Below are 18,674 nucleotides of genomic sequence, written 5' to 3' on the forward strand. Positions count from 1 at the left end.
AAATTAAATACTTCTTATGTTCATAAAAGTAAATTTTTTTAGAGTATGCACGCTTATTAAGAATTTAATAAATGTTTATAATTTAATTTATTTTTTATTTTATTATACACTTTCCAATGATATTCCACCAATGAAATTTAATCAATTCAAATATTCTCAATTAATGTTCTTCAAAAGTATAAAAAAGTACCTTAACAATATATAAAATCTATCTTTGTGGAATAAGAAAATATCTTACTTTCGGGAAAGGAGGTAATAAGTTTTAGTAAAATATCAACACCTAACGCATTAACCGGGTAACAAAATCATCATTAATTTTGTAAAAGCGTTCCACCATTCAAAACCAAAGACTTGCAAGCAAAATCACAACACTTGAAACATGAAGAGAGCAAAACAAGTTAGACTACAAACAAAACAACCCGTTACTTTTTTGCCCCTAAGATCTCCATGTCTCCCATATCTAAATCTTTTTCTTCTTTAACACACTTGATCTCTTCCTCTATTACTCTCAGCTTCATGCATCCCAAACATTGTATCATACATGGGCTTGTTCAACGTCTCCGGCAAGTAAAACGCAAGCCCCCCTCCCACTAACCCACAAACCGCAAACACACCAAACGGTAAACCCTCTCCTAAAACCACCACAAACGGCGCAAGAATCGCTCCCATCTGAGCCGCTTGAGTCGCGCAACCCAATGCGGCGTTCCTCACCACCGTAGGAAACAGCTCCGCTATATATATAAACAAAAGATTGTACGTTCCAGCCATTCCAAAAATCCCCAAAACACCTGAAACCATCCTAACCGTTTTCCACGGACCGACGCCTCCTACAACGAAACCGGTTATACAGAACACGCAGCTGAACCACTGAGTCCCTATGGTTAACGGTTTCCTCCCGTACCGATCTAACAAAACCGCTGTGATGGCGAAAGCTGGCATCTCGGTGACGGCGTTGAGGAAGACGTTGAGGTAGAGATTGGTCTTGAGGTTGCCTACGTTGAGGCTTAGTCCGTAGTATACTATCGAGACAGTGAAACTTATTGCAATGGCTAAGATAAGCCGTATCCGCGTTAGAGGCGAGTTTAAAACGTCTTTAAGCGATCCTTCGACAACACTATTCCTCTCGCCCTCCTTATCTTCCTCGTCATCTAGAGAAAGTGTGACACCAGCTGGAATGTGACGGCCGTTCGTTTTAGCTATCGTATGCATCAGCTCCATAGCCTCGTCTACTCTGCCTCTAACTAAATACCACCTCGGGGACTCAGAGATAAACGGAATGACGATGAGGAGGAAAAAGAGAGACGGTAATGACGATACAATGAAAAGCTCTCTCCACGACCTGAAAACGTAAGCTATCCCGGAGAGGAGCGCAATGCCGGTGGAGAAGAAGTAGAACGTCGACATTCCGGCTACACCGCGTTTGCTTGGTCCAACCGGTTCTGTGGCTAGGACGAACGCGGTTAGACCGACACCACCGGTGCTGAAACCGGTTAAGAATCTGAGAGCCACGTAGACCCAGTAGTTTGGGGAGAAAGCTGTTGCGATGCCAAATATTGCATTGATGATGCAGACAACTGTTAGTGAGCCTTTTCTTCCTAGCTTCGAGTCCGAGAGGTGTCCGAATACTCCCGCACCTGCACATAAGTCAAGTCGGTATAAATTTTCATTATGACATGTTTGTAACTAACCAGAAAACGTGATCATGAAATGTATACAATAATTGAAAAGGGTTAAAGACTTGTTAAAATAATCGATAGTTCATGTATAGGCACCTGCATATAGTCAAGTCGGTATAAATTTCATGATGACATGTTTGTAACTAACCAGAAAACGTGAATCATAAAAGTTAAAAAGGGTTAAAGACTTATTCAAAAGTTCGATAGTTCATGCATTGGGACCATAACATATGTATGGTGTAAAAAAAGTGAAGTGCTTTATGTTGGACTAGTGGCTCACAATTCTTTTATTGATATGATAACGATTATCTTTAACGTCATCGAAGTTTGACAAGTATGCAAGTGTAATTGGATATTCCTTCGGAGTTCGGATATCCTGTTCATTTATATAATATGTAGCAAATTTAGAGATTGGATATATATGCCAAAACCAAACTAGCTCTTTTTAAGAACTAGTCTAAACATAACCCACAAAAGACTACTACTTTTGATTTTTCTATCGGGAATTCGACCAAAAAAATCACGAACTTTGCACGAATTACCAAAATAAACCTGAACTTTTGGACTGGCTAAAAAAATACCAAACTTTTCATTGACTTTAAAATTTATTAACAATGTCTTTATTGACTTGCCAATTTAGCACACCGTTAGCAAACTTAACAGAAAAAAATTGACGTCGTTTATTGTTCCGTTAACTGAAACGACGTCGTTTTTGTTTTACATGATCTGAAAATAAAAACAAGTAGAACCCTGGATTTGAACTCGGGTTGCTTGGGTAAAATGAAAATATATTTAACCACTAGGCTAAAGGCGTTTTCAATATAGTTCCAAACACATTTAACTTTATTTGGTACTCACTGAATATAAAAAGTTCTCTAAAAACATAAAAGATCTTTAAAATTACAAAATATTGAAAAATAAAGATTTTGTAAAAAACAAATTGAACTTAGAAATATTTTTTTTCTTTAAATAATCAAAACATTTCCAAAAAAATTCATTTTTTAAAAATTAAATTAAAAATTGAAAAATAAAGAACTTTTTTATAAAATTAATTTTGAAATTAAAATAATTATTTTTCTTTAAAAAAACAAAAATCTTCCAAAATTTTCCATTTTTTTAAATTAAACTAAAAATTGAAAAAATAAATAATTTTTTTATAAAATTAATTTTGAAACTAAAATAATTATTTTTCTATTAAAAAAAATCTTCCAAAATTTTCAACTTTTTTAAAAAATTTAATTTTTAGCTGATAATTGTAACTTAATTTTTTGCATTTTCTTTGATTTTTTAAAAAATTTGGATTTTTTTTTAAAAGAAAATTTTGAAGATTTTTGATTTTTAAAGAAAGAAAAAGTTTATTTTAATTTCAAAAAATTTACAAAAAATAATTATTTTTCAATTTTTTGGAAATTTAAAGATTTTTCAAAAGTTTTTAGAGAATTTTTTGAGTTTATGAGAAATTAGGGTTATGTTTTGTTTTATTTCAATCATCCATGTCTTTTGATCAATAAAAAGAAATTTGTATCTAATCTTTTAAAAAGTCTCACTAGCCCAGTGGCAAAGCTCTCCTCTGTTAAGTTGAAGAGTGCGTGGGTTCGAGTCCAACCAACAACAATTTTAAGATTTTGTCTTAAACAAAAGAACTGAATGAAACGACGTCGTTTCACTAAACGGTAGTATTTAACGGTGGGTTAACACAGTTTTAACTGTCGGTTAACGGTTTGTTATTTTGGTCAGTCAATCGTAAGTTTCTTAATAAACTAAAAAAGTCAACGAAAGTTTAGGATTTTATTGGTCAGGCTCGAGTACATGTTTATTTTGGCAATTCGTGTAAAGTTCGTGTTTTTTTTGGTCGAATTCCCTTTTTCTATCACAAAGCCTATATATATATAAGTCATTACTATAATGCTACTTTTTATGTTGTCTAGTAGATAAGTGTGTTGTCACGTTTATTTCAAACGCGAATGTGATTTGTGATAATCATCATTATGTTCATGTTTGCAGACTACTTTATATTAAACACATTTTGATAGACATTTTTGAACAAACACATGTAGAAAGATGGATGAAATGATGAGTGATGGGCATAAAATAACCCAATGAATATATTCCAGGCAGAGCCACGAACAAAATATGTGTTCTAACTTTTCAGTTTTAAGTGAATTAAAGAAATGAACTATATTATGACTTTTATACCAAAAAGCCAACAAGATAAAATACAATGTGACTCATTTGTCAGTCACACGTATATCATATACTACAAGTAGCATTCGAGTCTACATGACTACAACTCACTTTGTTGTCGTTATATAGTTTCCTTTATTCTGCCGCAATACAGCTATAATGTAATTCAAATTCTTTCTGTTCTTTTGCGGTAATCAAATTCAGTTTTTTTGGTGAGTAGGTCAATTTCGACCGCATAATAAAATATGAGTGAATGCATTATCATTCATTTTTATTAAAAAAATTGAGATATATCTTTTACACTACCGAATAATGGTGTGTTTCCAAAATTTGGATAAATCATTAAAAGAGTCATGTGAACGGGGCACGTGGTACGATCCTGAAGGATCCGGATTCAAGCCTAACGTGGTCATCGAAATGCTTTAAATCCTGTTGGTCGATTGATATTATTTTAAGCACAGCTAAGTACAACTAATTATGTCAATCTATTAATTAGTTAACAGATAACCTCAAAAAGAGCTAAATCCGCTTAAATAAAGAAAGATATCAAATTAATATCCCATTTATACACCTCTCGTATATAGTAAAAATATTTTAATTATTTATTTGGTTGAATATGTGTGTTCCAAAATCTTGGATTCCTTGAAACATTAACACATATCCTCGAAGTTGGATTTTGTTTTTATTTTGCTAAACCTTAATTTTAACAGAGAAAAATTGACGTGTAATTCATTTTCGACAGCTGTTACTTTCTGTTTTTTCCAATTTTCAGAGTTCAGCGAAAAAAAACTTTGTAGGTGAAAAAACGAACTTACCGATCATGCAACCAGCGAAGAAGAGGGCTTGAACGAGACCGATCTTATACTTCTCGCCGCACACCAATCCCCACTCCGACACCGTGGAGCTTCCTTTGCCTTCTGTCCATTCCCAAGAACCCGGATCCATATCGCAATACGAAAATCCGACCGGACAATCCGACCCGACACACCTCCAGTTCGGTTCTTGATCGGCGAATATCATCACCATGGTGTGAAACGCCTCTAGTGCCCAGGCTAGACACGTCAGCACGAAGTGCTTCATCTGCCACCGACCAAACTCGCCGCAGTATCGCTGTAGCATATCGTCTATGCATAATCTCTCCACCTCGTCGGCTGCTTTCTTCGCTGGAGTATCCAGCAGCGGCTGCCGGACGTTGTTATTGTTATCCTCCGGAGATTCCATATTTATTTTCGAGTTTTTAGAGTATATTATTTTGGAGGCGTTGATTCGTTTGACGCAAATAAAGAGAAGCCTTCTTTGCCGTATTTATATTAGAGATGTGTGTGGAGAATGAGTCTCTTTTTGCTGGTTGTTATCTGAAAACAAAAGGGAAAAATATTTTTTAATCACTTTTTTTTAATGAGTTGTTCTTTAGGAAATTCGTATGTCACATTCTATATTAATCCAATTTCTAAGAGTAGATTAAAGCCAGGGTCGATGCAGAATATAATCTATATTTGGTTCGTTTATATAAAGCGTAAGCGTGGACTGTATTTACGTGCGTGTTTCAATAATATTTATGCTAAATTGTTCAACCATATAACAAATATATTTTACAAGTACATCTTAACATGATGCCATTCTCTTAATCAAATAAATTAACTATGCAAAATAAGTAAACATTATGTATATGTTTTGCTAGACAAAAACTTCCATTAATCAACAATTAACAAAAGTTACATACTGTAAAAAAACTGCACTGGGACTGTGAAGACTGAAGAGAGCCGTCATTTCCGCTAATTTCTCTGCACAATGATGACTAAATATTACAGCAAATGTTGTTAAGTTCATTTATTAAACGTTGTTAAAACCTTTCACATTAAATTCATTGACTAGTTAACGCACGACGTCACCAGTCACCACTAGTAATTGACTAGCTAACCGAAGGATACTTGGGTCAATCTCACACAAAAGTGTGCATCTTCCAAGTCTTGATTACTAACCGTTGATTCAAATCCCAATCCAACGGCAGACAATACAATCCGCGTGATTGCTTTCTATTGGCTTATCATCACTCACACGTCTCTACGCGCTAGTATATATAAATCACCGAGAGCGTTGTTTCCACTGTATAATTTTTTTCCCTCTACTTCGCTTTCAAAATTTTCATAAAACAAAATGGCGGGTCGTGGAAAAACTCTCGGATCTGGGGTTGCTAAGAAAGCGACGTCTCGGAGCAGCAAGGCGGGTCTCCAGTTTCCCGTGGGTCGTATCGCCCGGTTCTTGAAAAACGGCAAGTACGCCGAACGTGTCGGCGCCGGAGCTCCGGTCTACTTGGCCGCCGTACTCGAATACCTCGCCGCGGAGGTAATTAATTTACTCAGTTCTGTCGATTTTGTTAGATTAATTTCGTAAACCGGTTTTAACCGGTGTGAAATTGGATTTGTGTAGGTTTTGGAATTGGCTGGGAACGCGGCGAGGGACAACAAGAAGACAAGAATCGTGCCGCGTCACATTCAATTGGCGGTGAGGAACGACGAGGAGCTGAGCAAGTTGCTTGGAGACGTGACGATTGCTAATGGAGGTGTGATGCCCAACATTCACAATCTTCTTCTTCCCAAGAAGGCTGGTGGTGCTTCCAAACCTTCCGGTGACGACGAATAGATCTCAGTTCAGTTTCTATAATGTTGTCTAGATTTAGATTAGTCCTGTTTTAAATCGATCTTGTCTGTAAACGTTTGCAGTGTGTTTCAATTGTATTGTTTAGGTTAAACATGTCTGGTCTTAAAAGATTTGATCTTGAACTCTCTTTTTCTTTTGGGAACTGAAGATAGAACATCGTGAACTTGAACAATGTTTTTCTGTTGGAAGATCAATCAGTACATAATATGAAATTAAATAGCGCGATAGTCTAGTTGACACAAGTATACAATGTCGTCTTTCAAGTTTGTATATTTATCATATGGGCTCAAGGTAAGGCCAAGTTCTTGGATTTGTAATTATTAGGTTGAAGGAGTTATGTTTCTTGATAAAGAAAATAAAAGAGATTCACTATTAACTATAGGGAAAGTGAAAACTGAACACAGTACATCTAAATCTTTGAAGGTCTGTTAATTGAATTTTGAAGAGAGTACAAGTAGAGGATGATAAAGTCATTCAGAAACATATAATGAAGATGTCAAAACAATTGAGTTTCAAGAGAATATTAGAAGCAGCAGCCACGATCATTAAGGATAGGAGAGAGATAAGTTAACTTAGACTTGCACAGAGCTTGGAACATAACAGCCGACAAGATTGTAAAGTTTCGAGTCTTGAGAACCTATTCTCTCCACTTGTCTGATATCACCACTCTCCCCATCAATGATATATCTACTTTTTGTGTAACATCCGCCGTAAATATAAAAAACCACCACGGTCTTCTTCTCCTCGTCAATCAAGAAACTCCCAAACATACAACCATGACAGAGTAATTGCAACGTTTCAACTTTGAACAACTTGCTCCACGACACAGCGCCGGGCTCGATCTTATCCGTAACCCAAACATCAACCTTAGTACCACACTGGTGTTTAAACAACAATGCAAGCTTCTCTTCTTTAACCGAAGACAGAGACGCAAAAGAAAAAAACTCACATGGTATAGGCAGACGCGGTCCAAAACCCTCTCTCGTAAAATCAAAACACTGTAAGAAATTCTTTCCTGATTGCTTATCTTTAGCAAGCCAGTAAGAGTTTCCCTTCAAAGACACGCCAGGTTCAGTATACTTTATTACATTGTTGCTGTGAAAAGCTGCATGAGGACGAGTCTTCCATGAATCACAACTCAAGTCGTAGATGTCGAAATTATCACTGGTGCTTAGCCTAAAGATTTTATGGCTACCACATGATTTGTCGTATCCAAAAGCAAACAACTCATTATACGAACGTTGTATTGGGCATTCGATCCATCTTGTTTTACCCCAATACGGGTTATAAACCAAAAGCCAACGTTTGTTGCGTCTCCATATACATAGCAGTAAACCGTTGCAGTGAAAGACACGTTGTACAAAGCAAACTTTATCTGAGTTTTTTGGAGTAATAAGTATACCTTTACGATTTATGCATGGACCAAAGGTTTTGTTGTGAAAGTCATAAGGATTGACGCTTAACACAAGATCATTGGTATCCCCCGTGATCACAAGAACCACCCTTTCTCGTTGTGCTGCTGCTGCTTTTTCAATGTGCTTATTGGCAAAACTTTGATCTTTAGTTAAAACGTTCCAGCTTTTGCAAGTAGATCGTACTGTTACTATGGATTTCACCGGAACCCTAGAGAGAATCTCCTCTAGCAATTCCATAGGAAGATTGGATATCTTCGTCTTCATATTGTTTCAAGCTCCAAACAAAGGTCGATGAACAAAAATAAGTTTAGATCAATCTTTGAAGACTCTATTCCTTTTTTCTTCCCTAGATGCTGTCGATAGATTGTTATTGAAACCCTAATGATTGTTAACGCCTCATAACTCGATTCACTGCTAATGGGCCTTTTTATCCAGTGGCCCAATGACAATGATCAAATGAATAGCTTTTACTTAAGATGCATTCAACTTATCGTAGAGCTGCATGTGATGTCTGGCGTTTTATAGGAAACGTTAAACCCCAGAAAACTACGTAAGATTCATTATCTCAGGCCGGTCAGACAATTCACGCGTGCGTAGCGAGTAACCACGCACGTGCCAGTCAGTCTTACAGTAACAAACATCCTCACTAATTAACTGTCTGTCTTCTCTTTTGTGAATTTCCCAAGATTTAGCTCTAAGGACGCAACAGTTATGGATCATCCCACGCCTATGCTCCTTTTGTCTGCGGACACACAGCTTCCCGGATCTGGGAATCGATCGTGATCACGAGCAAGTCCATGAGGTGTTGTTCTTGATCCATCTTCTTGATTTAGAAGAGCCATAAAGAATCATCAGGGGACAATGGAGCCCTGGAGTATACTCTCAAGTATTGGCTCAAATCATTCACTAGAGATCAATTCAAGCTTCAAGGCCGTACAGCTCAGCTTTCTAATCTAATCTAGGTCCACTTCTTCTCCTTCTTCAGTGAGTTGAGCTGGAAAAGATTGTGTCTTTATGGTTCAGGTTTTGTGTGTGTGTGTTTGCAGATATTAATGGTTTGTGTTCGCTAGCCTACTGATGAACATCTCATTTGTTGTTGAATTGTTTCATCTGTGCATCTTAGTTTTGTCTTTTCTTGATTTTCAGATGATTTGTTGAAATAAGGAACCCCTCATGAGCATTGTGTGTGTATATCTTACTAGTTTCTATCATATAAGATTGTTAAAGAACATGGCTTTGATGTGTGCTAGTTTCTCTAGGATGATAGAATTGTGACAGTTTAAGCAGGGACTGTTAATGGGACTATAATAGCTCTGAGGTAGTTCTGATGGAATATAGATTCAGGATTCTGAAAAGTAATAGCATAGCTTCTGCTTGTGACAGTTTAAGTAGATAGAACATAGCTATTAAACTGAAATGTTATTTTATTTCTGTTACTTCTGCCATCTCTATTGTTCTCCACAAGTATTGATTTTTTTCTATTTCACTTTTCTGCTCAAATAGCTGCCATGCCATATGTCAGCAATCAGAGCCTGTAGTTGTGCAAATCGATAAAATTGATCTTGTTCTTGAAGAGAATCCTGATGCTGATGTGACAAAGGGCCCAAGCAGGTAAGGGAACCTTTCTTCATCTGTTTTACTTCTACTTAGTCTTGAGTGAGGCTTGCTTTATCCCCCAGAATATTATTGAGTCTGTGATTCTTGTTCTTTTTTTTTCCATTACGTTCAGTGCTCAATCTCCAACAGGCTCTAGAAAAAGTAATGGCTATGGATTCGCTGACAAGGTGAGGTATCTCTGCTACTTGGTCTATATTCCAAAAATTTATTTTCTGGAATCATATAATCCTTTTGTTTTCCTGAAACAATCATGTCTACACTGTGTCTTTTTTCTTCGGGTTTATAGTTCTTATCATAGGTCCTCGTGCAATTATATATTTCATTATGTTAAACAGATAGCAGATGGAATGACTTTACTAGTTAAGGTGGTGGGGCTCACCGTGTAGGAGGTGCACTGCAGCCTGGTAAGTTGCTTTTACTGCCTCAATTGTCTAGCAGTTGGAATTGTAGCTTCACGTCTATTAGCGGTATTTGATACATAAACCTGGTTATGATTTTTAATTATTGGAATTTATCTATGCCTTTCACTCTCGACCTAAATATGAATGCATTGGTTGTTTCTTATCTTATGTATGTGTAAGCTCTTGTACTTCGTATCTAGGGCTGCTCCTCTGGCATCCATTACAATACGCAACCTTGTTCTGTACACCACTAATGAGAGTTGGAAGGTGAGCTCTACGAGCATGATTTAAGAAAATCCTCTTTTTTTTTTTCCTGGAAGAATTAGTGTTTCTGAACCTTATTTATCATTTACAGGTTGTAAATCTGAAAGAAGCAAGGGACTTCTCTACTAACAAAGGATTTATTTATTTGTTTAAGGTTTTGATGCCACTCTTTTTTTTTTTTTTTTTTTTTTTTTTGATAAAATGTGAATTTATACCAAAAAATGGAACATTAGTAGAGTTTACAAGAGCTAGGATTAGCAGGAAGTTACAAATGGCTCAAAAAAAAAGGAAAAAACCATATTGGAACTAAGGTGGAACTTTGCAGTGAGAATTACTCATATTGGAACCATAGGGAGAGAAGTTCTTGGCAGCGCCCATGGGAAAGTCGAGCAAGGAGAGTGTCCCGAATCTGTCTGTCTAGAGACTTGAACAAAACAGAAGGGGGTTGAGTAGTACCATTGTGAATGCGGCCGTTCCTTTCCCTCCAAAGGATGGAGATGAGAGCTTGGACTGCAAGGCGATTCAGGGTGCGGGAGAGACCGTGAGGTGGAGAGAGCAACCATTGCATCAGGTGTTGCCAACTGTTAAGCGTGAACCCCGTCTGACCAAGCCGCTGGAGCAGCTGAGACCAGACCTGAGTAGAGACAGAACATTGTAGGAACAGGTGATCTCTAGTCTCAGCAGATTGACCGCAAAGAGAGCAAGATGCCACTCTTTTTACCTAGTTGTCCTTGATGCTACAATGTCTTTCATGGCGATTGCTTTCCAAACTACTTTATTCCTTCCTGATAATCATCTTTGAAGATAATATTATTGATATGTTTAATTTTTCTACCTGTTCATTGCCAGAAACTTGAATGGGAAGCTTTATCAGTTGATCTTCTGCCACATCCTGATATGTTCACTGACGCTAATTTAGCCCGCTCTGAAGAAGAAAATCTCAGAGATGATGATGGTGCAAGCAAAACGAGTTTTCTTTGGCGGAGAACGATTTTTAGAAGGAATTTCTGGCCAAGCACATGTAAAACATTTGTTTCTGATTGTCATTTTCACATGTATATATCGTACTATAGTAGGATGCTTTACGGAATTTAATGTTTTGGTGCGTTATCTATTAGCTCTGATGGTGGCCTCTTGTTCAGATTACAGTTCAGAGAACAGCACTAAACAGTCCACTTGGGCTTGAAGTCCAGTTACACATTCCAGAAGCTGTTTGTCCAGCTCTAAGTGAACCAGGTTTGAGAACATTCTCTCTTAGTTTTTAGATAGCCGGTTGATGGATATGGATAACTTAGTCTACCCATTATCATTGGGAATAGGGTTGCGCGCTCTCCTCCGCTTTTTAACTGGAATGTATCTATGCCTAAACCGAGGAGATGTGGATCCAAAATCTCAGCAGGTCCAAAATTCATATTTCTTGTCGATAATTTTGAAGGAAAAGTTTGATATTAAAATCTTTTTTCTCACTCTTTATGGTGTCTGTCAAGCAGTCTGCTGAAGCAGCAGGAAGGTATCTTCTCTCTGTTCTTGTGGACCATGTGTTTCTCTGCATTAAAGATGCTGGTAAGTTTCTAACATGCTTAAATATAAAATATTTTTCACATTGCTGGGCTCAAAGTATGACTCCAGTCAACTGTTAGCTAAGAGTGCATTTTTGTTGTTTCTTGGGTTTAACTTTTATCATTCTTCATGGCATTTCAGAATTCCAACTGGACCTACTGATGCAATCACTCCTCTTCTCTCGAGTATGTTTTCATCGATTTTTATCTAGTAACTTTCATGATACTGTTTCCTGTGTATACATTGACGCTTTCTTAGTTCTGGAACATGTATAAGTTTTGTATGAGTTTGAACATAAGACACACATTATCTATAATGAAATTAGATTCTGGACAAAGTGAGGAGTTCCATAAAGAAATTAGGGATATGACTAGCTTTAGCTCTCTCACTGAAATGGTCTAGTAGTTAATATGATTAATGCATTCAATAAACTATATTTTTCTTCCCAGTGAAGTTGATATGTTAAGTGCACTTCCTTACTCTGAGCATCTTATTGAATTATATGGCTCTGTAATCTTACATCCGTAGACATATATGCTTGCAGGCCTGTGTTTCGGATGGAGAATCAGCTAACTATTTGATTAAGATCTTGATTGGTGGACTATTTTTAAGGTGAATATATGTCTATAGCCTTTTTGAAAGTTCAAATTGCTCTCTGTCGGTATATCAATAATTTTCTCGTCGCATGTTTACTAGGCTGATCTCTGAGAACTTTTTAATTACTGTTGATAATTATATTCTACATGCTCAAATATTTGTTTCTGATGGCTCTTTCAAGAATTATACTATTACCTTTCTGTTACCACTGTTTATAGAATGAGGAACCCAAAAACTCACTTGACAGTGAATGCCAGTCAATATTAGTTCTTATGCAGTGATTGTTTCTGTGAAGGTGAAGCCGTGATGACCAAGTAACAGAAGTGGACAAACACGCTAAAGAACTTAACTCATGTCTTAACCGGGGTCGATGTAAACTGTACTACGGTTAAGAATACTTTTGGGACCACAACAGGAGGAAACGGCTACACTGCGGGTTCGGCGCTCACACAAGCTGTCCTCATGTGGGATTCAGAAGGAACAAGGCGTGCTTGTACCCTCCCTGCAAACGCAATCAGTGAGCTGTCTTAGTGTCCAAAGGAAGCGTCTGCGTTAGGTCATGAAGCGAGCTGCTCCAGGGTTTCTCTATAAAGAGAAGGAAGTGTCAAGAGAGAGAGATACGGTGTAATAGATAGAGAGAGAGAAAACTTGTAATAGCATAAACTGATTAGCTTGTTTTCTCAGTCGTAGGAATCGTTAGAGTGAATCTCAAGTGCTAGTGAAGGGCATTGAGGTGGGTCACTTAAGTTTCCTATTGTAAACTCTATCTGAATCTAGTGGATTCCGAGTTACCGACTCGGCCAGACGTAGCTACCCTCGTTAACGGGAGTGAACTGGATAAACTTGCTTGTGTGCTCCCTTTTCTTTTCTCTGTTTACTACTTCATCTTCTTCATACAACTCTGTTTCTTCAGTTCCCTTGAAGCCATATCCTCTGTTCTTGGTTTGTTGGGACTTCTCTAGAGGAAAGTCGACGCCTTTAGGGTCTAGAAGTCTTAACAGAGTGGTATCAGAGCTGAGGTTCAGTGAACCATGTCTTCAGCTCGAATAGAGGTTGAGAAGTTTGACGGACGTGGAGACTACACGATGTGGAAGGAGAAGCTCATGGCCCATCTGGATATACTGGGGCTGAGCGTCGTTCTCAGAGAAGCCGAAGCTACGGTAGAGAAAACTCCAGATCCAAAACAAACTGAAGAAGAAGAGAAAGAAGCTAAAGAAAAGCAAGAAGCTTTAGAAGAGAAGAAGAGAAAGGCACGTAGTACTATCGTACTGAGCGTTACAGACCGAGTGTTGAGGAAGATCAAGAAGGAGACGACAGCCGCTGCGATGATAAGTGCTCTAGACAAACTGTACATGTCTAAAGCCCTCCCTAACCGGATCTACCTCAAACAGAAGCTATACAGCTTCAAGATGTCTGAAAATCTGTCTATTGAAGGTAACATTGATGAGTTCCTTCAGATAATAACAGATTTGGAGAACACAAATGTCTTGGTGTCAGATGAAGACCAAGCCATTTTGTTGCTGATGTCCTTACCAAAACCTTTCGATCAGCTGAGAGATACCTTGAAGTATGGTACTGGCAGAACCATCTTAACGCTAGATGAAGTGATTGCTGCGATATACTCTAAGGAACTTGAGTTTGGTTCTATCAAGAAGAGCATTAAAGGTCAAGCTGAGGGTCTCTACGCAAGAGAAAAGGTAGAGACTAGAGGAAGGTCAGACAACCGTGAGAAGAACTCCAAGTCCACAAAGTCTAGATCTAAATCGAGGACTAAGAAAGGATGTTGGACTTGCGGTGAGGAAGGACACTTCAGAAGCGCATGTCCTAACAAGAACAAGTCTTAGTCAAAGAAGGACTATGGTGGTAACAAAGGAGAATCATCTGGACGAAAGAATAATCTTGCAGAGGCAGCTGGCCTCTACGTCTCAGAAGCTTTGTCCTCCACTGACGTTCATCTTGAAGACGAGTGGATAATGGATACTGGATGCAGTTACCATATGTGTCACCACCGAGAATGGTTTGAAGACTTAGATGAGGAAGCTGGCGGTTCTGTGAGGATGGGTAATCAGACAGTGTCTAGGGTGAGAGGGGTTGGTAGCGTCAGAGTCAAGAATGAAGCAGGTCTGAACGTTTTGCTTACAAACGTAAGGTTCATTCCTGAGATGGACAGAAACCTCTTGTCACTTGGAACCTTTGAGAAAGCTGGTTACCGTTTTGAGTCAGAGAATGGTGTTCTAAGCATCAAAGCTGGAGAACAAACTCTGCTCACTGGAAGAAGATACGACACTCTCTATCTGCTGCAGTGGAGACCAGCAGTTGCGGAATCATTAGCCATCGAGAGAAGGCAAGATGATACTGTACTATGGCATAGGAGATTAGGCCATATGAGCCAGAAGAACATGAATCTTTTGTTGAGAAAAAGTCTTCTGGACAGAAAGAAAGTGTCTACTCTGGAGGTTTGTGAAGACTGTATCTATGGAAGAGCCAGGAGGGTTGGGTTCAATCTTGCACAGCACGACACCAAGGAGAAACTTGAGTACGTACACTCAGACTTGTGGGGTGCGCCGTCTGTGCCTTTATCGCTTGGGAAGTGTCAATACTTCATTTCTTTCATCGATGATTACACTCGGAAGGTGTGGGTCTACTTTCTGAAAACTAAAGATGAAGCGTTCGAGAAGTTTGTAGACTGGATCAGCTTGGTGGAGAATCAGAGTGAGAAGAAAGTTAAGACTCTGAGAACCGATAACGGTCTCGAGTTTTGTAACAGACAGTTCGATGAATACTGCGCCTCAAAGGGCATTCAACGACATCGAACCTGTGCATACACTCCGCAACAGAACGGTGTTGCGGAACGCATGAACCGCACCATTATGGAGAAGGTGAGGACTATGCTCAGCGACTCTGGCCTTCCTAAGAAGTTTTGGGCAGAAGCCACACACACTGCAACCGTCCTCATCAACAAGACTCCCTCATCATCTCTGAACTTCGACATTCCTGATAAGAAGTGGACTGGGAGAAACCCCGTTTACAGCTATCTAAGAAGATTCGGGTGTGTGGTGTTTGTACACACTGACGATGGAAAGCTCAGTCCTAGAGCTAAGAAGGGAATTCTGATTGGCTATCCCGTTGGAGTAAAGGCATACAAGGTGTGGTTGGTTGATGAAAGAAAGTGTGTTGTGAGCCGGAATGTTATCTTTCAGGAGAATGCTTCTTACAAAGATCTCATAAAGAGAAAGGAAGCTCAACCTGAAGAATCAGATGATGATCACACAGGTTCTCATTTGGATTTGGATCTGGAAGCAGAAGAGGATACCATCTCGGGTGGAGAACGTACGAGTGATCAAGAGCATCATCATACTCTAACTCCAAGCTCTGCCCCAATGTCTCCTCTTCAGAACCATGATGAATATGACTTGGAGGCTGACGTAAATCCTACACCTCCAAGCTATCATTTAGCAAGAGACAGAGAGAGGCGAGAAGCCAGAGCTCCTAGACGTTTTGATGATGAAGACTACCTCGCTGAAGCTCACTGTACCGCAGAAGATGGTGGAGAGATTGAACCTGCAGGGTACAGAGAAGCTCAGATTAATGCAAGGTGGGGAGATTGGAAGCTGGCTATGGACGAAGAGATGAAATCTCAGAATAAAAAAAACACTTGGACCATAGTCAAGCGGCCAAGAAACCAAAGAATCATTGGGAGCAGATGGGTGTACAAGTATAAACTTGGAACTCCAGGAGTAGAAGAAGCAAGGTTTAAAGCGAGATTGGTGGCTAAGGGGTATGCTCAGCGAGAAGGAATCGACTATCATGAGATCTTCGCCCCTGTAGTCAAGCATGTATCCATAAGGATACTACTCTCGATCGTTGCTCAAGAAGATTTGGAACTGGAGCAACTCGACGTTAAAACTGCCTTCTTGCATGGGGAACTTAAAGAGAAGATCTACATGACTCCACCTGAAGGCTACGAGTCTCAATTCCAAGAAGATGAAGTTTGCTTGCTCAACAAATCTCTCTATGGACTCAAACAGTCTCCGAGGCAATGGAATGAGAAGTTTGATAACTACATGTCTGAGATTGGTTTTGTTAGAAGCGAGTATGACAGTTGTGCTTATGTGAAGGAGCTGCTGGATGGTTCGTTGATGTATCTCATTATCTATGTTGATGATATGTTGGTGGCAGCCAAAAACAAAGAAGCTATATCTCAACTAAAGAAGGAACTCAGTCTCAAGTTTGAGATGAAAGACTTGGGAGCTGCCAGGAAGATACTTGGGATGGAGATTACCAGAAAGAGGGAAGAAGGAGTTCTGTGTTTGTCTCAAGAAGGTTACCTAAGTAAGATTCTAGAGACCTATGGTATGAAGGAGGCAAAACATGTATCAACTCCCCTTGGAGCTCATCTCAAACTGCGCGCTGGTACTGAGGAACAGATAGCTCGAGATGAAGATTACATGAGAGAAGTTCCTTACTCCAATGCTGTGGGAAGCATTATGTATGCAATGATAGGGACACGCCCTGATCTGGCTCACCCTGTTGGAGTCATCAGCCGTTATATGAGTCAGCCTATCAAGGATCACTGGCAGGCAGTGAAGTGGGTCTTGCGATACATCAAGGGAACTCAGCAAACCAGACTCATTTACAAGAGAAGCACTGATTTCAGTATAACCGGGTACTGCGATGCTGATTTCGCCTCAGACCCTGATAGAAGAAGGTCCATTACTGGCTTAGTGTTCACACTTGGTGGAAATACTATAAGCTGGAAGTCTGGACTGCAACGAGTTGTTGCTCTCTCAACCACTGAATCAGAGTACATGTCTCTTACTGAAGCTGTGAAGGAGGCATTGTGGTTGAAAGGTCTGCTAAGAGAATTCAGATATGATCAAAGGAGTGTTGATATCCATTGCGATTCTCAAAGTGCTATTGCACTGTCCAAGAACAATGTGCATCATGAACGCACGAAGCACATTGATGTGAAATGTCACTTCATTCGAGAAGTTATTGCGAATGGAGATGTTGATGTGGTGAAGATATCTACGGAAAAGAACCCTGCTGATATATTCACCAAGACGTTGGCTGTAGGGAAGTTTCAGACTGCTTTGAACTTCCTACATGTCAAGTCTGAGTAGTAAGACTCAGAAGATCCGAGTCGGGAATCCTGCAACTAGATTCAAGGTATATGGTATCTCTCTTTCTCTCAAGCTCGCACACGCTATTGGTTTTGTCATCACAGTTTCAGGTGGAGATTTGTGAAGGTGAAGCCGTGATGACCAAGTAACAGAAGTGGACAAACACGCTAAAGAACTTAACTCATGTCTTAACCGGGGTCGATGTAAACTGTACTACGGTTAAGAATACTTTTGGGACCACAACAGGAGGAAACGGCTACACTGCGGGTTCGGCGCTCACACAAGCTGTCCTCATGTGGGATTCAGAAGGAACAAGGCGTGCTTGTACCCTCCCTGCAAACGCAATCAGTGGGCTGTCTTAGCGTCCAAAGGAAGCGTCTGCGTTAGGTCATGAAGCGAGCTGCTCCAGGGTTTCTCTATAAAGAGAAGGAAGTGTCAAGAGAGAGAGATACGGTGTAATAGATAGAGAGAGAGAAAACTTGTAATAGCATAAACTGATTAGCTTGTTTTCTCAGTCGTAGGAATCGTTAGAGTGAATCTCAAGTGCTAGTGAAGGGCATTGAGGTGGGTCACTTAAGTTTCCTATTGTAAACTCTATCTGAATCTAGTGGATTCCGAGTTACCGACTCGGCCAGACGTAGCTACCCTCGTTAACGGGAGTGAACTGGATAAACTTGCTTGTGTGCTCCCTTTTCTTTTCTCTGTTTACTACTTCATCTTCTTCATACAACTCTGTTTCTTTAGTTCCCTTGAAGCCATATCCTCTGTTCTTGGTTTGTTGGGACTTCTCTAGAGGAAAGTCGACGCCTTTAGGGTCTAGAAGTCTTGACAGTTTCCCTTTTTGGTTTATTTGTTTCACATGCATTTAGTGGTTAGGTGAACTATTGCTTTATGTTTATAGTATTGTTATAGTTTCTTGTGCATGTGTTGATTCAAAACCTTGAATTTAAGATTCGTGCATAAACTACTCATGGTTGCAATTCAGGGATGTTTTTCGCGCTCTCCCTGTGCTCTTGTCCAACCATCTATGAAAGCTGCTGCCGAAGACCTTGCACTTGCAGTTCCTGACTTTGGTATTAATAATGTTTTGAAACCATCACATCTATTCTCAAAGACGGTTATCCAGTGCCAACCACTCATGGTATGTTTGTGTGTATCAAAAATTTCTACTCTTCA

At 39.3% G+C, this 18,674-nt stretch overlaps 4 protein-coding genes and 1 long non-coding RNA gene across 5 annotated transcripts; 3 read left to right on the plus strand and 2 right to left on the minus strand.

Annotated features, from left to right (window-relative positions):
- Positions 1–288: 288 nt before the first annotated feature.
- On the minus strand, positions 289–5,180 carry LOC106451848 (organic cation/carnitine transporter 4). Its single transcript, XM_013893825.2, has 2 exons — positions 4,676–5,180; positions 289–1,634 (listed from the first exon to the last, which is right to left on the minus strand). Exons 1-2 carry the CDS (start codon positions 5,079–5,081, stop codon positions 478–480), a joined length of 1,563 nt encoding a protein of 520 aa, XP_013749279.1. The 5' UTR covers positions 5,082–5,180; the 3' UTR covers positions 289–477.
- A 780-nt stretch (positions 5,181–5,960) lies between these two features.
- LOC125603080 (probable histone H2A.2) lies at positions 5,961–6,645 on the plus strand. The gene is made up of 2 exons (XM_048774342.1): positions 5,961–6,206; positions 6,291–6,645. The coding sequence occupies exons 1-2, from the start codon at positions 6,018–6,020 to the stop codon at positions 6,501–6,503; spliced, it is 402 nt and encodes a 133-aa protein (XP_048630299.1). The 5' UTR covers positions 5,961–6,017; the 3' UTR covers positions 6,504–6,645.
- A 9-nt stretch (positions 6,646–6,654) lies between these two features.
- LOC106453888 (putative F-box protein At3g20705) lies at positions 6,655–8,359 on the minus strand. Its single transcript, XM_013896086.2, has one exon. The coding sequence runs from the start codon at positions 8,198–8,200 to the stop codon at positions 7,094–7,096; it is 1,107 nt and encodes a 368-aa protein (XP_013751540.2). The 5' UTR covers positions 8,201–8,359; the 3' UTR covers positions 6,655–7,093.
- Positions 8,360–8,564: 205 nt separating this feature from the next.
- On the plus strand, positions 8,565–10,392 carry LOC125575373. Its single transcript, XR_007335220.1, has 5 exons — positions 8,565–8,898; positions 9,440–9,547; positions 9,666–9,720; positions 9,889–10,221; positions 10,310–10,392. It is a non-coding gene; the product is annotated as an uncharacterized LOC125575373 (long non-coding RNA).
- On the plus strand, positions 10,390–13,233 carry LOC106453889. Its single transcript, XM_013896087.3, has 8 exons — positions 10,390–10,882; positions 11,068–11,239; positions 11,361–11,454; positions 11,538–11,617; positions 11,709–11,781; positions 11,920–11,963; positions 12,323–12,390; positions 12,671–13,233. Exons 2-8 carry the CDS (start codon positions 11,165–11,167, stop codon positions 12,672–12,674), a joined length of 438 nt encoding a protein of 145 aa, XP_013751541.1. The 5' UTR covers positions 10,390–10,882; positions 11,068–11,164; the 3' UTR covers positions 12,675–13,233.
- The last annotated feature ends 5,441 nt before the right edge of the window (positions 13,234–18,674 follow it).

This window comes from Brassica napus, unplaced genomic scaffold (genome assembly GCF_020379485.1).
Source record: "Brassica napus cultivar Da-Ae unplaced genomic scaffold, Da-Ae ScsIHWf_3088;HRSCAF=3902, whole genome shotgun sequence".
Lineage (NCBI taxonomy): Eukaryota > Viridiplantae > Streptophyta > Magnoliopsida > Brassicales > Brassicaceae > Brassica > Brassica napus.